Source organism: Lutra lutra, chromosome 15 (assembly GCF_902655055.1).
Source record: "Lutra lutra chromosome 15, mLutLut1.2, whole genome shotgun sequence".
In the NCBI taxonomy this organism is placed as follows: Eukaryota; Metazoa; Chordata; class Mammalia; order Carnivora; family Mustelidae; genus Lutra; species Lutra lutra.
In genome coordinates this window covers 60,565,963-60,584,495 of record NC_062292.1, presented here as the reverse complement: position 1 = coordinate 60,584,495, position 18,533 = coordinate 60,565,963, and the positions used below count along the sequence as shown (strand labels likewise).

The 18,533-nt window shown below is 49.6% G+C and overlaps 1 protein-coding gene across 1 annotated transcript in view; it reads left to right on the top strand.

Moving 5' to 3' along the window:
- Nucleotides 1-18,533, top strand: part of UCK2 (uridine-cytidine kinase 2) — a 69,197-nt gene that overhangs the window by 39,484 nt on the left and 11,180 nt on the right. The window contains exons 2-3 of the mRNA XM_047704725.1: nt 12,971-13,130; nt 14,185-14,281. Of these exons, the coding sequence (XP_047560681.1) occupies nt 12,971-13,130; nt 14,185-14,281 (257 nt within the window). The remainder of the gene's footprint in view (nt 1-12,970; nt 13,131-14,184; nt 14,282-18,533) is intronic.

Sequence of the window (18,533 nt, the reverse complement as noted above, 5' to 3'; positions counted from 1 at the left end):
TAAGTAGTGTTCCGTGGCATGGACACATCACAATTTGTTTAACCGTTTACCGCTTGAAGAACATCTGAGTGGTCTCCAGTTTTGGCTGTTCTGTGAGCATTTGCGTACATGTTCTAGGGTGAGCATGTGTTCGTTTCTTTGGGATAAATGCCCAGCAGTACAATTTGCAGGGTCATATGGTAGTTGCGTGTTTAGTTTTTTAAGAAAGTACCAAATTGTTGGGGCCACCTGCCTGTGTCTGTAGAATATATGACGCTGGATCTCGAGTTGTGCGTTCGAGCCCCACATTGGGTGTAGAGAATGGGATGAATGAATGAATGGAATGAATGAATGAATGCCAAATTGTTCTCTTGAGTAGACGAACTGTTTGCGTGTCTACCAGCAGTGTATGACTGATCTTTTCTCCCTGTTGTCACCAGCATTTGATGTTGTCACTGTCTTTTCTTTTGGCTATTCTGTTGGGTGTGTAGTGACGTGTCATCTTGATTTGAATTTACATTTCCCTAATGGCTAAAGATGTTGTGTCTATCTTCATGTGCTTATTTGCCAGCTGTGTATCCTCCTGGGTGAAATGTCTCTTCATGTCCCATACTCTAATTGGGATTCATTGTTTTTTTACTATTGTTTTTTGAGAATTCTTATGTATTTTAGATACTAATTCTTTGTTGGACATGAATTTTACAAGTATTTTTTCTCATCTGTAGCTTGTGTGTTCATTCTTTTTTTTTTTTTTTTTAAGATTTTATTTATTTATTTGACAGACAGATCACAAGTAGGCAGAGAGGCAGGCAGAGAGAGAGAGAGGAAGGGAAGCAGGCTCCCTGCTGAGAAGAGAACCTGACTTGGGCTCCATCCCAGACCTGGGATCATGACCTGAGCCGAAGGCAGAGGCTTTAACCTACTGAGCCACCCAGGTGCCCCTTGTGTGTTCATTCTGAGAATGTTTCACAGAGCACCTTTTATTTTTGATGAAATTAATTTTATCAGCTTCCCCTTTTATAGGTAATGCTTTTGGTATCAAGCTTAAGAAGATGTTGCCAAGTCTAGATCCTGAAGAGTTTCTCCTGTGTTTTTTCCTTAATAAATGTGATAGATTTTCTTTAAAGAGTTTATTTATTTATTTAAGGGTGGGGGAGCACATGAGTGGGAGGAGGAGCTGGGGGATAAGTAGACCCTCCACTGAATGGGAAGCCCATTAGGGGGCTCGATCCAGGACTCTGTGATCATGTCTTGAGCCGAAGTTAGATACTTAACCAACTGAGCCACTGAGGTGCCCCAAATTTGGTAGATTTTTGCCTGTGCTTTATTTTATTTTATTTTATTTTTTAAAGATTATTTGTCAGAGAGAGCACAAGCAGGGGTAGCAGCAGGCAGAGGGAGAAGCAGGCTCCCCTCTGAGCAAGGAGTCCAATGCGGAACTTGATCCCAGGACCCTGGGATCATGACCTGAGCTGAAGGTAAATGCTTAATCTTTTGAGCCACCCAGGCACCCCCTGGCCCTTTCTTTCTTTCTTTCCTTTTTTTTTTTTTTTTTAAAGATTTATTTATTTATTAGGGAGAGAGTATGAGTGGGGAGAGGGAAGGGGGCGGAGAAAACCTTTAAGTGGACTCCACTCTGAATGCAGGGACTGACATAGGGATTGATCCCAGGACCCTAAGACCACGACTTGGGCCAGAATCAAGAGTTGGTGGCCTAATTGAGCCACCAGGTGCCCCAACCTGTGGTCCATTTTAAGTTACTTCTTACATAAAGTGTGACGTTCAGGTCCAGTTCATAGTTCTACCTCTGGACGTCCCCTTGCTCCAGCACCCTTTCTTGAAAAGGCTCCCGTCCTCTGTGGAATTGCCTTTGTGCCTTTGTCAGATTGGTTGGACATACTTGTGTGGTTGCAGAATGAGTTCGGCCTGTGTTTACTGATAGTAGCTTTGGTTCCACAATTTAAGGAAAGAAAATCATTCTCTTGAAAGGATATTTACTTTAACTCCTCTTAGTCACCGGAATGGACGAGCCCTGCGAATTGATGATGACTTTGAGTTGGGTCAGCTTGCTGTCCTTTCCAGAGTCATGTGGTCTGTGTCGCTCTGGGGGTTCTTTCATCTATTTTTGGATTCTAGAGGAGTTTGGGGGGCCTAGGAGGTGGTTGATAAATGATGACTCCATCAACACCTAGAAGGGACACCACAAAAGGATGAGGTCTGCTCATAGAGCCCTTGAACCCCTTTCTTCAAGGCCAGGAAGAATAAATACTAAGTTGAGTTTTCAAAGACACTACAGGACTTTCAGAAAGGAAGGGAAGTGGGTGCTGGGCACAGTGATTTCCGTTTCCTTTCCCTGCTGCTCTGTGTTTAGGCCTGGGTGCTGGAGGAGACCTAAAGAGGAAATTAAAAAAAAAAAACAAAAAAAAAACCATCTTTTGATAACCAGATAGTTTGGCCTCCGGGTTTCAGCAGCGTGGATGAGGATTGCTGGGGAAGGACGAGGGACCGCAAAGCTCCCCGTGCTGTTAAGGCTTCAGTAAACAGTTGGCCCACGTGTGGCCTTCAATTTGGAAAGATTCAGCAGAGGATCCAGCTGGCACCCTGGGCTCTCCTTTATCCCATTTATTTTATTTTTTATTTTTTTTTAAACTGGGGGAGAGAGTCAGCTTTCTTTTTGTGTCTCTCCCTCAGAGGGACTTAGAGTCCTGGGCAGTCATTTCCGTGCTGGGCATATTACTGTCTCCCCGTAAACCAGGCGGCAGCAGGTGCATGGCTTTGGGTATGGTATGCCTTGCCCAAAGACATGCTTGTCTGTTCCTAAGAAAAGGGGCTTGGTTTGCTGGGTCTTACCCTCTCAACCAGCCTCCTAAGCCCTCAAGTGGAAAAAAAAAAGTGTGTGTGGGGGAAGTTCCAACCTTACTTGCTTGAGGCTCCCGCTGACTTCCTCTTTGCGCCCAGCTTTCCAAGAGGGCTTCCGGAGCCGCAGAGTCCTTGAAGCTCGTGGTGATCCCAGATGCTTTCCAGAGTGTGTGTGTATGGGGTCGGGAGTGCCTTTGGGGCTTATCCTGTGGGGAGTCCAGAGACATACTCACAGATTCCATGTTCAGGCTCAGAATCAGCGTGAGGAGCCCGGGATCCATCCCTGTTTGTACTGAATCATTTTAATCCAGTTGTGAGGTCTCGTGGCTGCTTGGGGACAAGCACAGTCCTGTCCTGCCCGCTGTTTGGCCTTCGTTTGGCGACAGCTGTTTACCAGGCCGTGGATGAAATGCACGCTTGGCTTTGCGGGAGGAGCGTGGGCACCCCCCCCCCCTTTTTTTTTTCTTTAAGAGAATTTTGAAGAACTACATCAGTTTTCACTTTGGACGGGTTTGCCTTCCAGATTTCCCCCGTCCTCTTCCCGCTTTGGTTACATGGTTATGGTCCTGGCGTGCACACCGTTCTGTGTTCTCTTTCCTGCTTACACATTTATACGTCATCGTCCTGTCTCCTACCCCGATCCCACTGTGAGTGTAGCGCCTGGTCAGAGAGTAGGACTTTCTCCGCACTTTCTGGAAGGGTTTCTCCACGTGTGCGCATCTGCTGTAACCGGCGAGGCCTCTGCTTGCTTCTGCTCAGACACACCTGCAGGGGCTCCCCGGTTTCCCAGAGCATCCGTCCCGCCTCCTTTAACTTGCATTGAAATACCATTTTCTCCCCCAAAGAACGAATTGTAGCGGATCACAAATGATTTGTCTTGACCTCTTCCTAGTTAATCGTTTGTCAGAAAAATTACCCAGGAAGGAAGCCCGCGCGTTGCGAAGCCCTCAGAGAACACGTCGCAGAGCCTTGGGGAGAATGTCCTGCTCCTGGCAGCTCCCGTGTCCGCGGTGCTGGTGCTCCTGCGGGTGCAGGGTCCTTGTGACTCGAGGGAAGGGAGGGCGTCTCCACCTCTCGTGCGGCAAGGCAAGGCGGTGCGTGTAGGGCCCAGAGCGTGTGTCCTGAGGCTGGCCCGCCCAGGTTCGAAGAGCGGCTCAGCTGCGTGTCCTGGCTGTTGGGTCTCGCGCTGGTTGTGTCATTGCCTCTCTGTGCCCATTTCCTGCTGTGTCAGTGGTGATGATGAGAACCTCCTAAGGGCCGGGTTGAGGACTAAGTTAAGGGAGGATCTGCAGAGTCTTGCCAATAGTTGCTGGCGTTTGGTGCGTTCCGTGTAGCTTTTTAAAATAAATTTAATTTTAATTTTAATTTTTTATTATTTTTTAAAAGATTTTATTGATCTATTTGACAGAGATCACAAATAGGCAGAGAGGCAGGCAGAGAGAGGAAGGGAAGCAGGCTCCCTGCTGTGCAGAGAGCCCGATGCGGGGCTTGATCCCAGGACCCTAAGATCATGACCCGAGTCTAAGATGCTTGACAGACTGAGCCCCCCCAGGCGCCCCTCCTGTGTAGCTCTTAAGTGTTCCTGTTGCTCATTATCCCCAGTTGATTCTCGAGCAGTTGAAGCTGATGAGTAAGTGCTCCGTGACCGGGTTTTTCAGTAAACGCTCCCGACTGAAAGAGAGCAGGGCCAAACAAACAATTTTATGAACCCAGAAGCGCGCTCTAGAACTGTCTTTCCTAGGAACGCAGGTTAATGCGATGGGCAGTTCGCGGAAAAGTCCGGGCAGCATGTTTGTGTTGATGACTGTTGATCAGTGAGGATTTTTCTCATGCAAGTACCTGGGTTTTTCTAGGCTAAACTGCCTTTGCAGCCCGAGCATATGTATCAGGAATTAAAACTGAGAACTTGTGTGTTGGGGAGTTTCTTCTCTGGCACCGTTTAGGTGCTGGGTTTCCCCCCCTAGATACTGCTTCCTCTGTGGAGCTTAGCCTGTAGCTCAAGCCAAGTACTGATGGGGGTGGGGAGGTTGTTGAATTCTGCTGGGGCAGCTCAGGGTAGATACACAGACGGTGGCAGGGGGGTGCCCAGTGGTCTGGGGACCTTGGTTGGGCAAGTGGTCCTCCTCACCCCACCTTTTAAAACTCACATGGACATGATTTGGCTGATGAGATATTCTTGGCTTCTGTGAAGAGTAAGGCAGCCTCATGACCCAGGACATGAGAATCACTCCTGCTTTCAAGAGAACATTTGCACTGAGGTATACTGGGTACCTGAGGGTTGACCTCAGTATTAGGGTCGTTTCGGTTAGAGAGGGCAGAAAACCCAAGTGACTGGGTTTAAACAAGATGAGTCATATCTCACTGTCCTTCCTCTCTCAGCTCTGTAATCCTTGGAGTCTGGGACTCCCTTGATTTAGTTGCTCCACTACCTTTCGTCTCATGATGCCAGGGCTGCGAAGTGGCTGCTTGTGCTATCCAGCTATCCAGTCTGCATTCCAGCCAGCAGGAAGGAGAGTCAGCAGGGATCGCGATGTTTTAAGGAGATTCCAGGAAGCTGCCCCTCCACACTCCTGCCTATTGGTTTGGTTAGAACTTAGCACAGTCACCTATCGGTTTGGTTAGAACTTAGCACAGTAACTGGGAGCAGCAAGGGAGGCTGGGAAGCAGGGTCAGGTGCCCAGCTAAAACTCTGGGGACTGAGATTGAGGTGCACAGCTAGCTGTCCCTGCCTGAGTCCTTTACGATGGAATGGAGGCTCGTGCTAATGAGCAGAACAAGCTTTGCTCTTACAGATACCAGGTCTGGGGGCGCCTGGGTGGCTCAGTCAGTTCAGTGTCTGCTTTTGGCTCAGGTCGTGTTCTCAGGGTCCTGGGATCGAGTCCTGTGTCTGGCTTCCCCCGCAGTAGGGAGTCCGCTTCTCCCTCTCGCTTTGCTCTCTCTCTCTCAAATGAATAAGTAAAATCGTTAGTAATGATATAAGCAGTTCCGAAGAAAGGGAGGTCTGCTGAGGTCTGCTGGATGAATTCAGACATTCCTTTGGTAATCGTGACATACATTTGAGCGAGCCCTGCAGGTGCCCGGTCCTGCCAGGCTCGGGGAGCAGATGCTGAGTCACAGCTGGTCTCTCTGCTCCAGGGGTTGTAGGTTATTGGATTGTCCTGTGGCTGCTTTTTGGTACCTAAGACGCGTTTATTACATAACAATTTAGTGAGTTTTCAACTTAGGTATTTCTATATGTGGGGCGGGGGGGAGGGTGGTGGTAATTGTATTTTGGCTGGGAGAACCCACTTGCAGTGTATGGGTCCTGGGGCATCCAGGCCCCTAAGACTGATGGCCTTACAGATATTACCAGAGCCCTCCCTGTTGCTGCCATGCCATCTGTTTGATTGGGAATCCCGTCAGCATGTTTGAGCTCTGTTTTATCTCATCTAAGACAAAGGACTGGCGCTTTAGTTTTCCTGTGCCTGTAAATTAGAGCTTCAGAGCTCGGGGGTGGGGGAGTGGAGCAGGGTGGGGTAGGGGGAGGCAACCCCTGCCCCCAGAGGAGTGATGTAATGTCTGGGGGCCAAGGCTGGACGCCGTATCAGTTAGTGGTGTGTTCCTTACTTAATGCTAGAGACAGTGAAAGTCACTGTCCAGCGTAATTGGGGTAACTTGCAGATACCCCCAGAGTGACGGAGCTAGAGGGGGTCCCCCTGCTTGAAGAGACTGAGCATCTGGCCTTCTTGCGCTGTTAGCTAGTGGTGGTGGCGAGTTCAGGGCAGGTGTTACGGGACGTCCACAAACCATTCCCAAGGCCCGGGAGGACATAATGAGTCTCTGCACTTGACCTGGGGCTGGCTGGCTCTTTCCAGCCCTGGACTGGGGGGTTGCTAGGCTTTTCTACATCTCCACAGCCCTCCGCCAGATCCTGAAGCAGGTTACTGAGAGTGGGACAGGCACCTGGATGGGACCCCTAAATGTGGGGCAGCAGTTCCCTTCCTCTGTGTTCTTCTAGAAGGCTGTGCTTACCAAATACTAGCCCATTGCTCTAGGGGCACACCCAGCCTGGAGGCCTCCTGGGCTCTCCGCTGGCCTCCAACCAGCTTCTCAGCAGCTAACTGTTGAGGGTGGAGGGTTTTCAACAAAGAAGCCACCCAGAGCTCCATTGCCCTGTTTGTTAATAAGTGTTACTGTCAGCAATACTGGAACTGGGCAGAGGACCTGACGGACGTGTGTGGGGAGCACACACATACACCAGCAGCGGCGCGGTTAGATGGGGTCCGGGCTGTTCGAGGCACCTCCTATGTGAGAACCACTGTAGAGAAATCACACTTCTGCGGCAGGACAGGAACCTGTGGCCCACTCTGCCCGCCTGTCGGAAGGGCCAGCTGGAGGGGCTGCTGCCCGCTTGCTTCTGGGGCTTCCCAGAAAGGAAGTGTGTCTCTCTGAGGGACGAGGCTAGCACATCGCTCAGCACATCTGGGGACTGGCCGATCTTGGGGTCGAATGCTGGCATGTTCTCAGAACGACAGAGCCTTCGGGCTCCCTGTTGCTGGCTTCTAACAGCTAGGTTCTTTCAAACAGACTCCAGACTTAGGTTCCAGGTATCTTGAACAGGTGTGTGTGTGTGTGTGTGTGTGTGCGCACGCGCGCACGCTTTCAGCTTCTTTTCCATACACAGATCACTTGGTCTGCCTGTAGTTCTCTGAAATTCTATGACCATTCGTGTACCATTCTGTTGACTCTCACGATGCAGCGGGGCCAAACCTTGTTCTATTCCTAACCAGTTCCCTCCGCGTCTCCTTTTCCCCATCACTGATCTCTGGAAGTAGAGTCTATTTATGGAGAACATCAGGGCTCCAGTTCTGGAATACTGAAGAGAACTGGGGCATTTTGGGGCATTTGAAGCTAGAAGAGGTATTACGTTTGAGATTCAGCTGTGGGACCTTGAACAAGGCATTTAACTGATGGGCTCCAAGCTTCAGGTTCCACATTCTGTAAAAAAGAGAGAAAATAGTTACATCTTGTTGTAATGGAGTTAAAGGAATTGGTGTCTTCCAGTGCCATGCAGGTGAAGAAATTGTATATCTCCTTTACTGGTTATTCCGTGTGTGTGTGTGTGTCCCCTTTCTAAAGATAACCTCATGTTGACCTGGCCTTCACTTTGTATTCAGACAGCAACCCACAGTCCTAGATGGCTTATTTTCCACCCCTCTCCCCCTCTAGAAAAATGTGCCCGAAGTGGCAGGAGCAGAATGTATTTCGATACGTTGCACTGAATACGGAGATGCCACGTGAAACTAAGCCCCGCTCCAGCTCCAGTGGGCGAAAGCTAGTTTGCCTGTGAGGTGCAGCCAGTAAGGGGGTGAGCTCCGAGGTGTGGACCCCTTGGGTTGAGACCTGGTTCTGCCGCCCGTGCCCTGCGCAAGTCATTTAACCTGTCCTCACCTCAGTTTTCATGTCAGTGGAATGGGTATGATAATCATTTCTATCACATAGGGTTCTCGTAAATATGTGAGATCATTTTAAAATACCGAGCCTAGTACCAACTAGGAAGAAACTACCCATTTTGCTTTTGTTACAATAATAATGCTTGCTTTTAATTGTGGTAATAAACACTTTTGATAACATTCATGACCTTAGCCATGTTTAGGTGTACATTTCTGTAGTATCAAGTACAGTCACATCGTTGGGCGACCATTCTCCAGAACTTTCCCATGTAAAAGTGAAACTGTATCCACTGAACCACTCCTCACTTTTCCCCCTCCCCCAGCCCCTGGCTACCTCTACTCTGATTTGTTTCTGTGAATTTGACTAGTCTAGAGACCTCCTTTAAGTGGAGTCCTACAGTGTTTGTCTTCCTGTGACATAATTATTTTAAATCTTAGCCCCTGACTCCTGATCGCACCCTTGCCCACTCTTAGCGTTTTCTGTAAGCTTGAGACTGCCTGCCTTCTCCAGCCGTGGTCATTGTTAAATTATTTCCTTTCTTGAGAAAACGAGATACCTTGGGAGTCCCATATCATCCTGCTGAAGAGGGCGGGATTCGGGGAAAGGGAAATTAAAATGAAGGAGCCCTAAGAAGAGGACATGAAATAGGGCAAAGACCATTCACTCGTGGGACAGCGGAGTCTCTGTAGGGCTCCTTTCTCCGATTGTGTGAAAATTCAAACCTCTCTTCAAGGAGAGGAATGGCATAATGGACTCTCGTGTACCTCTTGCCCCCAGTTCAACAGCTATCTAGATTTTTTTAGAGGCCACTTTGACAAGTTCCAGGAGGAAGAAAAGACTAGAAAAACCTAGACTGACCTGGAGACAGGTGTTTTCTTTGCTTGTTCACGTGGTGGTGTTTATCTCCATGATAAAGGGCTTCTGCCTCGGGAGTTCTAACTACTGCTTAGGTTGAGGATGAAAGGAAACAGGATTGCAGGCGAGTCATTTCACCTGGTTTCCACATCTGGGAAGGACCGCACTTGGAACTTAGGAGGGTGGTTGTCATGGAGCACGTGGCCTATGCCCTGACTTACTAAATCAGTAATAGGTGAGGGTGGTGTGGTTGTAGAAAGTAAGATCGGGGCGCCTGGGTGGCTCAGTGGGTTAAAACCTCTGCCTTCAGCTCAGGTCATGATCCCGCATCCTGGGATTGAGCCCCAGCCTCTGCTCAGCGGGGAGCCTGCTTCCTTTCCTTTCTCTCTGCCTGCCTCTGCCTACTTGTGATCTCTGTCAAATAAATAAATACAATCTTTAAAACAAAACAAAAAAAAGAAAGAAAGTAGTATCACCAAACAGGCCCTGAAAACGTGGAGCCAAGACACACAGCTGTGTACCAGCAAAACAGCCAGATTTACCCTTGGTAAGAAATTGTGATGAACACTGGCTTTCGAGATGTGCTCAGTAACCCGATTTTATTGGCCATTGTGTCCATTTGTCCTGGGTTGTACCTGGGTTAAGGGAAATAATTGTTTACCTGCAAAATTAGGTAATATAACTACTTTATATACGCTTTTTTGGTAGAGATGGGTCTTCGTATTAAAAAAAAATTTAATGAGTTTTAACTAGAAATAAAAATATCATGATTTCAGTAATAAAGTAGATTAAATACCTTTGGCTCCATGAAGCCCTCTTCATTTTTGTTCTTTCTTTGGACTTCTAGATGTATTTCTATCTGCTCATAAAAGGTACTGGCATAGACTTCGCCCTGCATAGCCTTAGGATGTGGAACCAGATGGAAGTTAGGAAAATGAAATAATGGGCTTGCACCTGTTTATAAATGTATAGTTTATAATCGTATAGAGGCTTTGATTCTTTTGGGTATTTTCATTTTTGAATCTAGCATAAGTCATGTACAAGTTTTATCTTCCTGTGACTTTTTTTCCTGGCCTAACTGCTGTTCCAAAAATCCTGTTTTAAATGCTTTTCTGTTAATATGTGAAAATGTCAGAAAAGTAAAACGGTTTTCTGTTTTCCTTGAAGATTTTATTTATTTATTTGACACAGAGATCGAGAGAGAGCACAACAGGGGGAGCGGCAGGCAGAGGGAGAAGCAGGTTCTCTGCTGAGCAGGGAGCCCGATGCGGGGCTCTGTTCCAGGACCCTGGGATCATGACCTGAGCTGGAGGCAGAGGCTTGACCGACTGAGCCACCCAGGTGCCCCTAGAGTTTTCAGACAATTTAACAACTGAGTCAAAATATTGTTCCTCCAAAGATCCTTACTTGGTTTTGTGTCTCAGTTTGTGCAACAGGAACTATTGTGCAAATAGTCTCATGGGGATTGACTGGGGCAACAGGAATGTCCAGTGTTCCTTAGGCTTGGACAGATCAAATCCAGAAATGTAACCTTGCCAAGTGTCCTGGTTTTTCCTTGTTAAAACCAGTTGGTAAAGAAAGTTCGATAGTGAAGCAATCTCCCAAGACTGAGCCCAAGAAGCCTCTAACTGCGCCACTTTTATCATCCCGTGTAATTAGGTCAGCTGGCTCCGCAAGGCTGGCTATGGCTTGTAGGGGTCTTGTAATGTAGACATTCTTATTTTTAAACTAATCTGTATACGATGGAAAAAAATGAGTTATTTGGTAAATACGGTCCTTCACTATCATTCTTTTTTTTTTTTTTTTTAAGATTTTATTTATTTATTTGTCAGAGAGAGAGAGGGAGAGAGAGCAAGCACAGGCAGACAGAATGGCAGGCAGAGGCAGAGGGAGAAGCAGGCTCCCCGATGAGCAAGGAGCCCGATGTGGGACTCGATCCCAGGACACTGGGATCATGACCCGAGCCGAAGGCAGCTGCCCAACCAACTGAGCCACCCAGGCGTCCCGACTATCATTCTTTTAAGAGCATATCTTTTTTTACGCTTTTCTTTTTATGAAGAGTATGTGCTATGGGAGAGGAAAAAGAGGTAGATTTTAGGTTCTGTACCCAGTTCTAATTCTGGTGTGTGGGGCGGTGGTGGGGGGGCTTCCCCACATCAATAAGTAATTCTCCCGCATGAGCAGGGTATCTGAGAATTCACCCTAATAATTCTGACACTACCTAGAGATCGCATTAATTCCCACGGGTAGGGAGACTGCCCTGCATCCCTTCTGCCCTGACATCCGGTGTCCCCCGAAAGCACCTGTTGTCACCTGTCCTGCTGGCTGATTGGACATAGATTGAAGGTTCCAGCTGTCCCTTCTGTGGGTTTGATTAATTTGCTTAAGCAGCACACACAACGTGGACATTTTACTTAAAAGGTTATGGGTTGATCGTAAAAGAGTATAAGGCAGGACCAGCCCCGTGGGAGAGATGCCATGTAGCGCAGGTTCTGAGGAGTGGGGTGTCGGCGCTCTCAGAGCCGGCTGCTCTCCACACACTCCATGTGTTCGCCAGCCAGGAAGCTCACCAAACCTCATCGTCTTGGGTCTGTGTGGAGGCTTCATGACATCCCGTTTTTGATTATATTGTTGGTGTTGGCCTGGGATTCAGCCTCCAGCTCCTCCCCTTCCTGGAGGTCAGGGTGGGAGGGTTGAAAGTTCTAACCCGCTCAGCAATGGTTGGTTCCCCTGGCAACCAGCTCCTATCCTTAGGTGCTTTCCAGAAGCCTCCTCCTTAACATAACAAAGACCGGTGCACCGCTCTCCCTACTTAGGAAATTCAGGGGTTTTAAGAACTCTGCCAGAGGGCGCCTGGGTGGCTCAGTGGGTTAAGCCGCTGCCTTCGGCTCAGGTCATGATCTCAGGGTCCTGGGATCGAGTCCCGCATCAGGCTCTCTGCTCAGCAGGGAGCCTGCTTCCCTTCCTCTCTCTCTCTCTCCCCGCCTGCCTGCCTCTCTGTCTACTTGTGATCTCTGTCAAATAAATAATAAATAAAAATCTTTAAAAAAAAAAAAAAAAACTCTGCCAGAAAAGCAAGGAGGACTATATATGCATTTCCCATTTTCACAACATCACTGGTGCGTGTGTGTTGCTGGCATTGTGACCCAGAGCGTGTAGGTTTGAGTTCATCCGGAACAGGCTGACCTCTTCGCGGCAGGGAAACCCCATGTTGGTTTAGGTTTTGGTTGTGTTTTATCCCATGTCACCCCAGCCCGTAAGTGGTGGTATATATTTGGTTTACTGTGAGTGTGAGTGCGGACAAGACCACGGCCAGGCACTAGAGCAGAAGCCGCGCAAGCAGGATGCAAGCCATGACCTTGACCTTAACTGCTCACTGGCCGAGTCCTCTGGCCCTGGCTTTGGATTTCACATGGGCTCAGTCCCTTCATGGCTCAGGGGCCCTCTGGGCCATCAGCACATCACCAAGGTGCATTCTTTCCACTTTCTGCTGTTCCCCGAGTGTCCGGACCAGGGCACAAGCCGGGATGAATACATTCCTGTTGCTTTGCAGTAGCGGCTTTAGAAGGGACCGCATGGAAGAGGAGGTAGGCATTACTGCCCTGCTCTCCGCCGAGGCCCCCGCAGATACCTGCAAGTAGGAAGCTATGTTAAGGAAGGGGGGAAAAGAGACTCTGGGATCCTCCCTCTCAGCAGACCGACTTTCTCCTTTAGCACCTTCTGATCCATCCGACAAGATGGTAGCCTACGGATTCTTCCCTCCAGAAGCCCCTGGCGGAGGGCGTCCGCATCCGGGAGCGTCTGTGAGCCCCTTTAATCCTTGCCCTCCTCTTTTCTCCTGCAGTCTTCCGTCTGCGCTAAGATCGTGCAGCTCCTGGGACAGAATGAGGTGGACTGTCGCCAGAAGCAGGTGGTCATCCTGAGCCAGGATAGCTTCTACCGCGTCCTCACGTCGGAGCAGAAGGCCAAAGCCCTGAAGGGCCAGTTCAATTTCGATCACCCGGGTGAGTCAGCGGTTGAGGGAGGGTGTGTGTCTGTGTGTCTGTGTGTCTGTCTGTGTCTGTGCGTGCACTTGCTGGTTCACTGAGGACGTTGTTTGACCCCTTGGAATCTGTTTCTTTGGATAACACGGGGATGAAGAAATGACCTTATGGGGTTATGGTGGGGCCTGAAGAAGGAGTTTTGAAATGCATTGCGCAGTTGCATGGTGTCGTGACTAGGGCTTGCGTCTGCACGAGGGTGACTCTGTGTGAGCCTGTTACTTGAGACCGGCACAAACACAGCTGGTTCTTCTGCCTCCTCTGATCTGAAGCAGCTTGTGCCCCCCGCGGCCCCCACCCCCATCCCACACATGCATGCCCACGGCAGACTGTGAAACTCACCCACTGGCAGAATGGACCGTGGAGAGCCCGGGATGTCTGCTTGTGTGACTTTCGCCTTGACAGTCCCAGACCAGTGCATTGCCCTTCAGCTGGTTTTGGTTCTTTTTTTTTTTTTTTTTTTTTTTTTAAGATTTTATTTGTCAGAGAGAAAGAGAGCACAAGCAGGGGGAGGCAGCAGGCAGAGGGAGAAGCAGACTCCCTGCGGAGCAGGGAGCCCAATGCCCTGAGATCATGATCTCGGACCCTGAGATCATGACGTGAGTCGAAGGCAGATGCTTAACCAACTGAGCCACTCAGGTGCCCTTGGTTTTGGTTCTTGTAACTGTTGGAATCAAAACCTGGTGCCCCTTACACTCCCCTAGTTGTGTGTATACTTTTCTAGGTTAACATATGCCAGCTGCCAAGACAGCAGCTGAACTTGGAGGAGAGGTGGCTGGGGCCGGAGGCGGGGAACAGAAAGGTAGAAAAAGGAAGTGAGTCTCTTGGAACGCATTCATACATTCTGTTTTGAGATCCAAGGAGTTTTCCTTCTGTTTCCGGTAGAGATCTGGCTTTTTTCAGTGGGAGCGTATGTGCTCCTCTAGGGTGTGGTACACGTCCACGAAATAGATGTGGATGATTATAGGAGAAGTTGTTTTAAAATTCAGCAACATTTAAACAGTCTGATTTCCTTCAGATGCCTTTGACAATGAACTCATCTTCAAAACACTCAAAGAAATCACCGAAGGGAAGACGGTGCAGATTCCCGTGTATGACTTTGTCTCCCATTCCCGGTAAGTGAGCTCGTTGGGACTAGGCATTGCTCCTCGCAGCTCCCAGAGCCGTCCCGGCTCCCAGGCTGCAGGCTGGGGCCTCCCCTTCCCCGTGCCCACGGCCACCCGTGTGTGAGCAGCAGCGGTGTGCGCCGTGAGTGTGCAAGGGTTGGGGAGTTTACCTGTTGCTTCCTGGAACAGTCTGCTCATCACCTTTTCCTGACTCTGAAAGGACAAGTTCATGAATTTGGGCTCAGGTGAGGGACGATACACTTGTCCTGATTCCCAGCCCCGGGCTGTTATTCCTGGAATCATATGTGAACGGGCTGGGCAGAGGACATGAACAAAGGAAGAACAAAGAAAACTGTTCTTTCTTCTCTGCTGGTTGGACTGCACAGAGAGGTGTGAGGGCACTGAGGTCACCAGAGACCAGATGCTCAACTCTCAGGAGAGTTCCTCAGTCATGTCCTTTCTGCTGATCTGTGTTTATGTTCCTGATGAGGTGTACAGGAGGGGCTCATCTTCTTTCTCTCTGAGTGGTTGCCCGAGGCTTCTAGAGGACTTCACGATGCCTGCTGGCCAGGCCCTCAAGCTCCCTCGAGCCTGCCAGGACTCTGCTCACTCTGTGTCCTTGGGACTGACTTCCCAGGCAGACTCTAAACTTCTGAATGGCATTTCAAGCACGTGTCGTTGCTCCTTATTCTTGGCTAGTAATTACTCAGTAAGTGTTTTCGGCGCGGTGCTGTTTTGAAAGTTTCTCCCACCTGCTTTTCATCGTTTCCTCTTGGTTCCTTTCTTTTCATTCTCTCAAGTGGAATTTTTTTTTTAATGGGAAATTAGATTTCATGCATCTTTTGCTACCAAATGTCTCTATAATTAAAAGCCCATCTCTGTCTCCCTGTGTGTTCCTTTAGTACTATCTCAGCCAGTTTTTGATGCGGGATTCCTTACATGTTCTGTGCTTTTCCCAGAACTGGAGGGTGTGGCAGAGATTGGCTGGAGGAGGAGGAGGAGAGTGAACACAGTGTGCTGGAGAAGCCAGGCTGCTCAGCGCCTTGCCCTCATCCCTCCCCAGTATCTTCTCAAGGGTGTCCTACTAAGGATCAGACGCTACTGTGCTGTAAACTCAACAAGGTGCACCTCCAGCATCAAATCACCACAGACCATGTAGGAAGAAAGGGGTTTGGTATAGGAATTGGAGCTAGTAAGAGTATTGAGGGAGGTGCTGGGAGAGCTAAGATCTGGGAGGCTGTGGTCTGAGGCACTGGAGGAGAAGCCAGTGTCCATGGCAAGTCCAAGAAGCTGCCACATCTGAGCCCCAGCCTCCAAGGGGGGCCACTTAGAGAGTGTCTGCGAAGTAGCCCTGTGTGGCTATTAAGGTTTCTTAAAAATTATATGGGTTTTGTTTCATCTTCTACATTTCCCATTGGCAAAGCATCCTGGGACCCCAGAGGGAAAAGGATTCTGGGAATTGTAGTTTCTAGCCTTAGCAGCAAGTGGTGATGTCCTGTCTATGGGAGACAAGGGAGCCCACCAGGTCTCAGGTCCAGGGCAGGGCAGTGCTACAGAATTAAAATGCAGCCCAAGAACTAAAGGGCTCAAGGAGGAGTGTGAAGGAGGGAGGAAGGGATGGAGTATTTAGAGCAGGTTGAATAAAGGAGGTGATATTTAAACTGTATATTGGAAAGCGTAGTAAGTCATTGGGGAAGGGGATTTTCAAGGTAATGGGTAGAGAAGCAGTTCAAGGACAAACTTGGTGGGGAATCACAGCTGGTTAGGAGGGGTAGGTTGGGGGTGAGTGTGCAGGAAGAGTGGCTGGAGGCCGGCCGGCCCCAGAGACCCAGAGAGGAGAGGCTGGGGATGCCAGGGCCAGATCGTGAGTGTGCTGGGAGTAGGGAGTCACAGACGGCTGTTGGGTGGGAGCAGATGGTTGTCTCTCTTGTCAGCAAGAGAGGATCACGATGCTATTTATGAAGTCCTTGGAGTAGTAGCCGAGGTGAGAGCCTCCCATCAGGCGGTGGAAGTCCGCGTGGCTGGCAGGCAGGATCTCACCGGACGGAGGGGTGGGGTCGCGTGTGCCGCATGAGCTCCATCAGGTTCATGCATTAAGCAGCGAAATCCCAGCAGAATTCCTGTCTGGACGTGATGTCCTCCCCCACCCCTGATTCCTTTCACACCATACATTTGATAGCCCCTCTCTTTAGTGGCCCACAGCCCATCTCTTTGTGAAACTTCTCTGGACCACTTTTGGTCACAGCAGTCCCTCCGCTTTCAAGAGCCACTCGTCAGGGACCCAGCTGTTCCGAGCTGACGGCTCCTGATGCGTCCGCGGGCCTTTCATGGTGACATACAGACAGATGTTGGATTAAGACCGAGAAGAGTCTTGTTTGCTGTAAATACCCTTCTCTGGCCTTACCTCTCCTCATAAGCCACCCGAGAAGCTTGGATTTAGGTTCTCTCAAATGCTCTGATCATCTTGGTATCATGTGTGGACTTCGCAGCCAGACTCCGAACTTCCCCCCAGAAGGTTGCACCAGGCAAGGCTCCTCGCTTGGTCTGGGCTGGCAGTTGCCCAGTACGTGTTGTTCTCAGCTGTGGGCTGTTGGAAGGGTTCTCCTCCCTGGATGTACGTGCACACGTGGGACAGGATCGATTCCACCTTCTTGGGGCACCAGCAACAGCACGGATAGCGATGTCTTCCTTGCTTTCCCAGGATCGGAGAGGCCTGTTTGTTGAGTTGGAAAACCACCTGTTCCTTGTTCATGCTTATCAGCGAGGCGTCCTAATCGCGCTGGATCTGGTGTTAGCGCATGTACACCTAGCACGGTCACGGTGCTCTCTGGGTGTGTGTTTTCCAGACGGAGCCCTGGGAGTCCCCCTTCCCCACGCAAACGGGAACATTTCCGTTTCCCAGCAGAGACGTCCCACCCTCCTTCGTGCAGGGCACTTGCCCAGAGCGGCTCCCGTTTCCCTTCTGAGCTCTGTCCAGTTAGTTCGTTATCCTAAACCACAGGGGGCTCCCTGTTTTCTGGTAGCTGACACTCCTCCAGACCGGTGGTCCTCACCCCTGGCCGCACGTTAGAAACACCTGGAGTGGTTTTATAAAATACCAGCACTCTGGCTCTACCCCAGATGAATGGAATCAGAGCCCTGTGGGGTGGGGCCCAGGCATACATTTTTTTCCTTCTAAAGATTTTATTTATGTATTTGACAGAGAGCGAGCACAGGCAGAGGGAGCAGTAGGCAGAGGGAGAGGGAGAAGCAGGTTCCCCGCTGAGCAGGTAGCCTGATGCTGGGTCCGATCCCAGCACCCTGGGATCATAAACTGGGCCGAGGACAGATGCTCAACCCACTGAGCCACCCAGGCATCCCAGGCATTTTTTTTTTTTTTTAAGATTTTATTTATTTTAGAGAGAGCACACATGGGTGTGTGCACACGTGCGGTGGGGGAGTGGTGTCGAGGGACAGGGAGAGAGAATCTGGCAGACTCCACGCTTAGCACAGAGGCTCAGTCTCAGGACCCTGAGATCATGACCTGAGCTGAAACCAGGAGAAACCAAGAGTTGGTCTCTTAACGGACTGAGCCTCCCAGATGCCACCAGGCATGCATATATTTTTTTAAAGCTCCCCAGATGGTTATGTGTGCATCCAGAATTACATCACTGCTCTAGAGAGTTTCCTAATCTTACCCGGTCCTCTTCGGTTGCCTTTTCTACCTCCTGTTCTGGCCCTTGGGTAGTGGCTCCCAACAGTTGCCTGCCTTAAAATTTGCCCAGGAACCCCTGGGTCTGAGCAAATAAGGAATCAGAGAGTGTTTATGGGAAGGAAGCTCCGTGCATCCTCTCGCCTGGGCAGCTGCCGACTTCCCTGTGTTTGCACAGATAAACCCATTGTCTTAAGGGTTTAAAAAATTGTTAAAAAATTAAAAAATTGTTTTATTTTACATTATTTTATTTCTCAATGTGCGCATGAGTAGTAAACCTTGCAGTGGGAACCGTTACCTTGCTTTTCGTGACTTTGGGGCAAGAGGTTAGGTTAAGATGATGGTTAGGACGGAAGCGGGTGGTGACCCTGTGGGGTAGGTGGAGAGGTCATGTGTACCCCTGCCTCCTTGAGGAGGAGGAGGAGAGCACCTTTGGCCCTGGACCACAGACACACCGCTGCTTTCTTGTGGAGCCAGACCAGATGGAGCTTGGGAGGCTTTCCCTCCCTGTAGGAGCTTCCTCTGCTCTGCTACTTCCTTTTTCTGCCTCCTCCTCTCCCGACCCTTCCT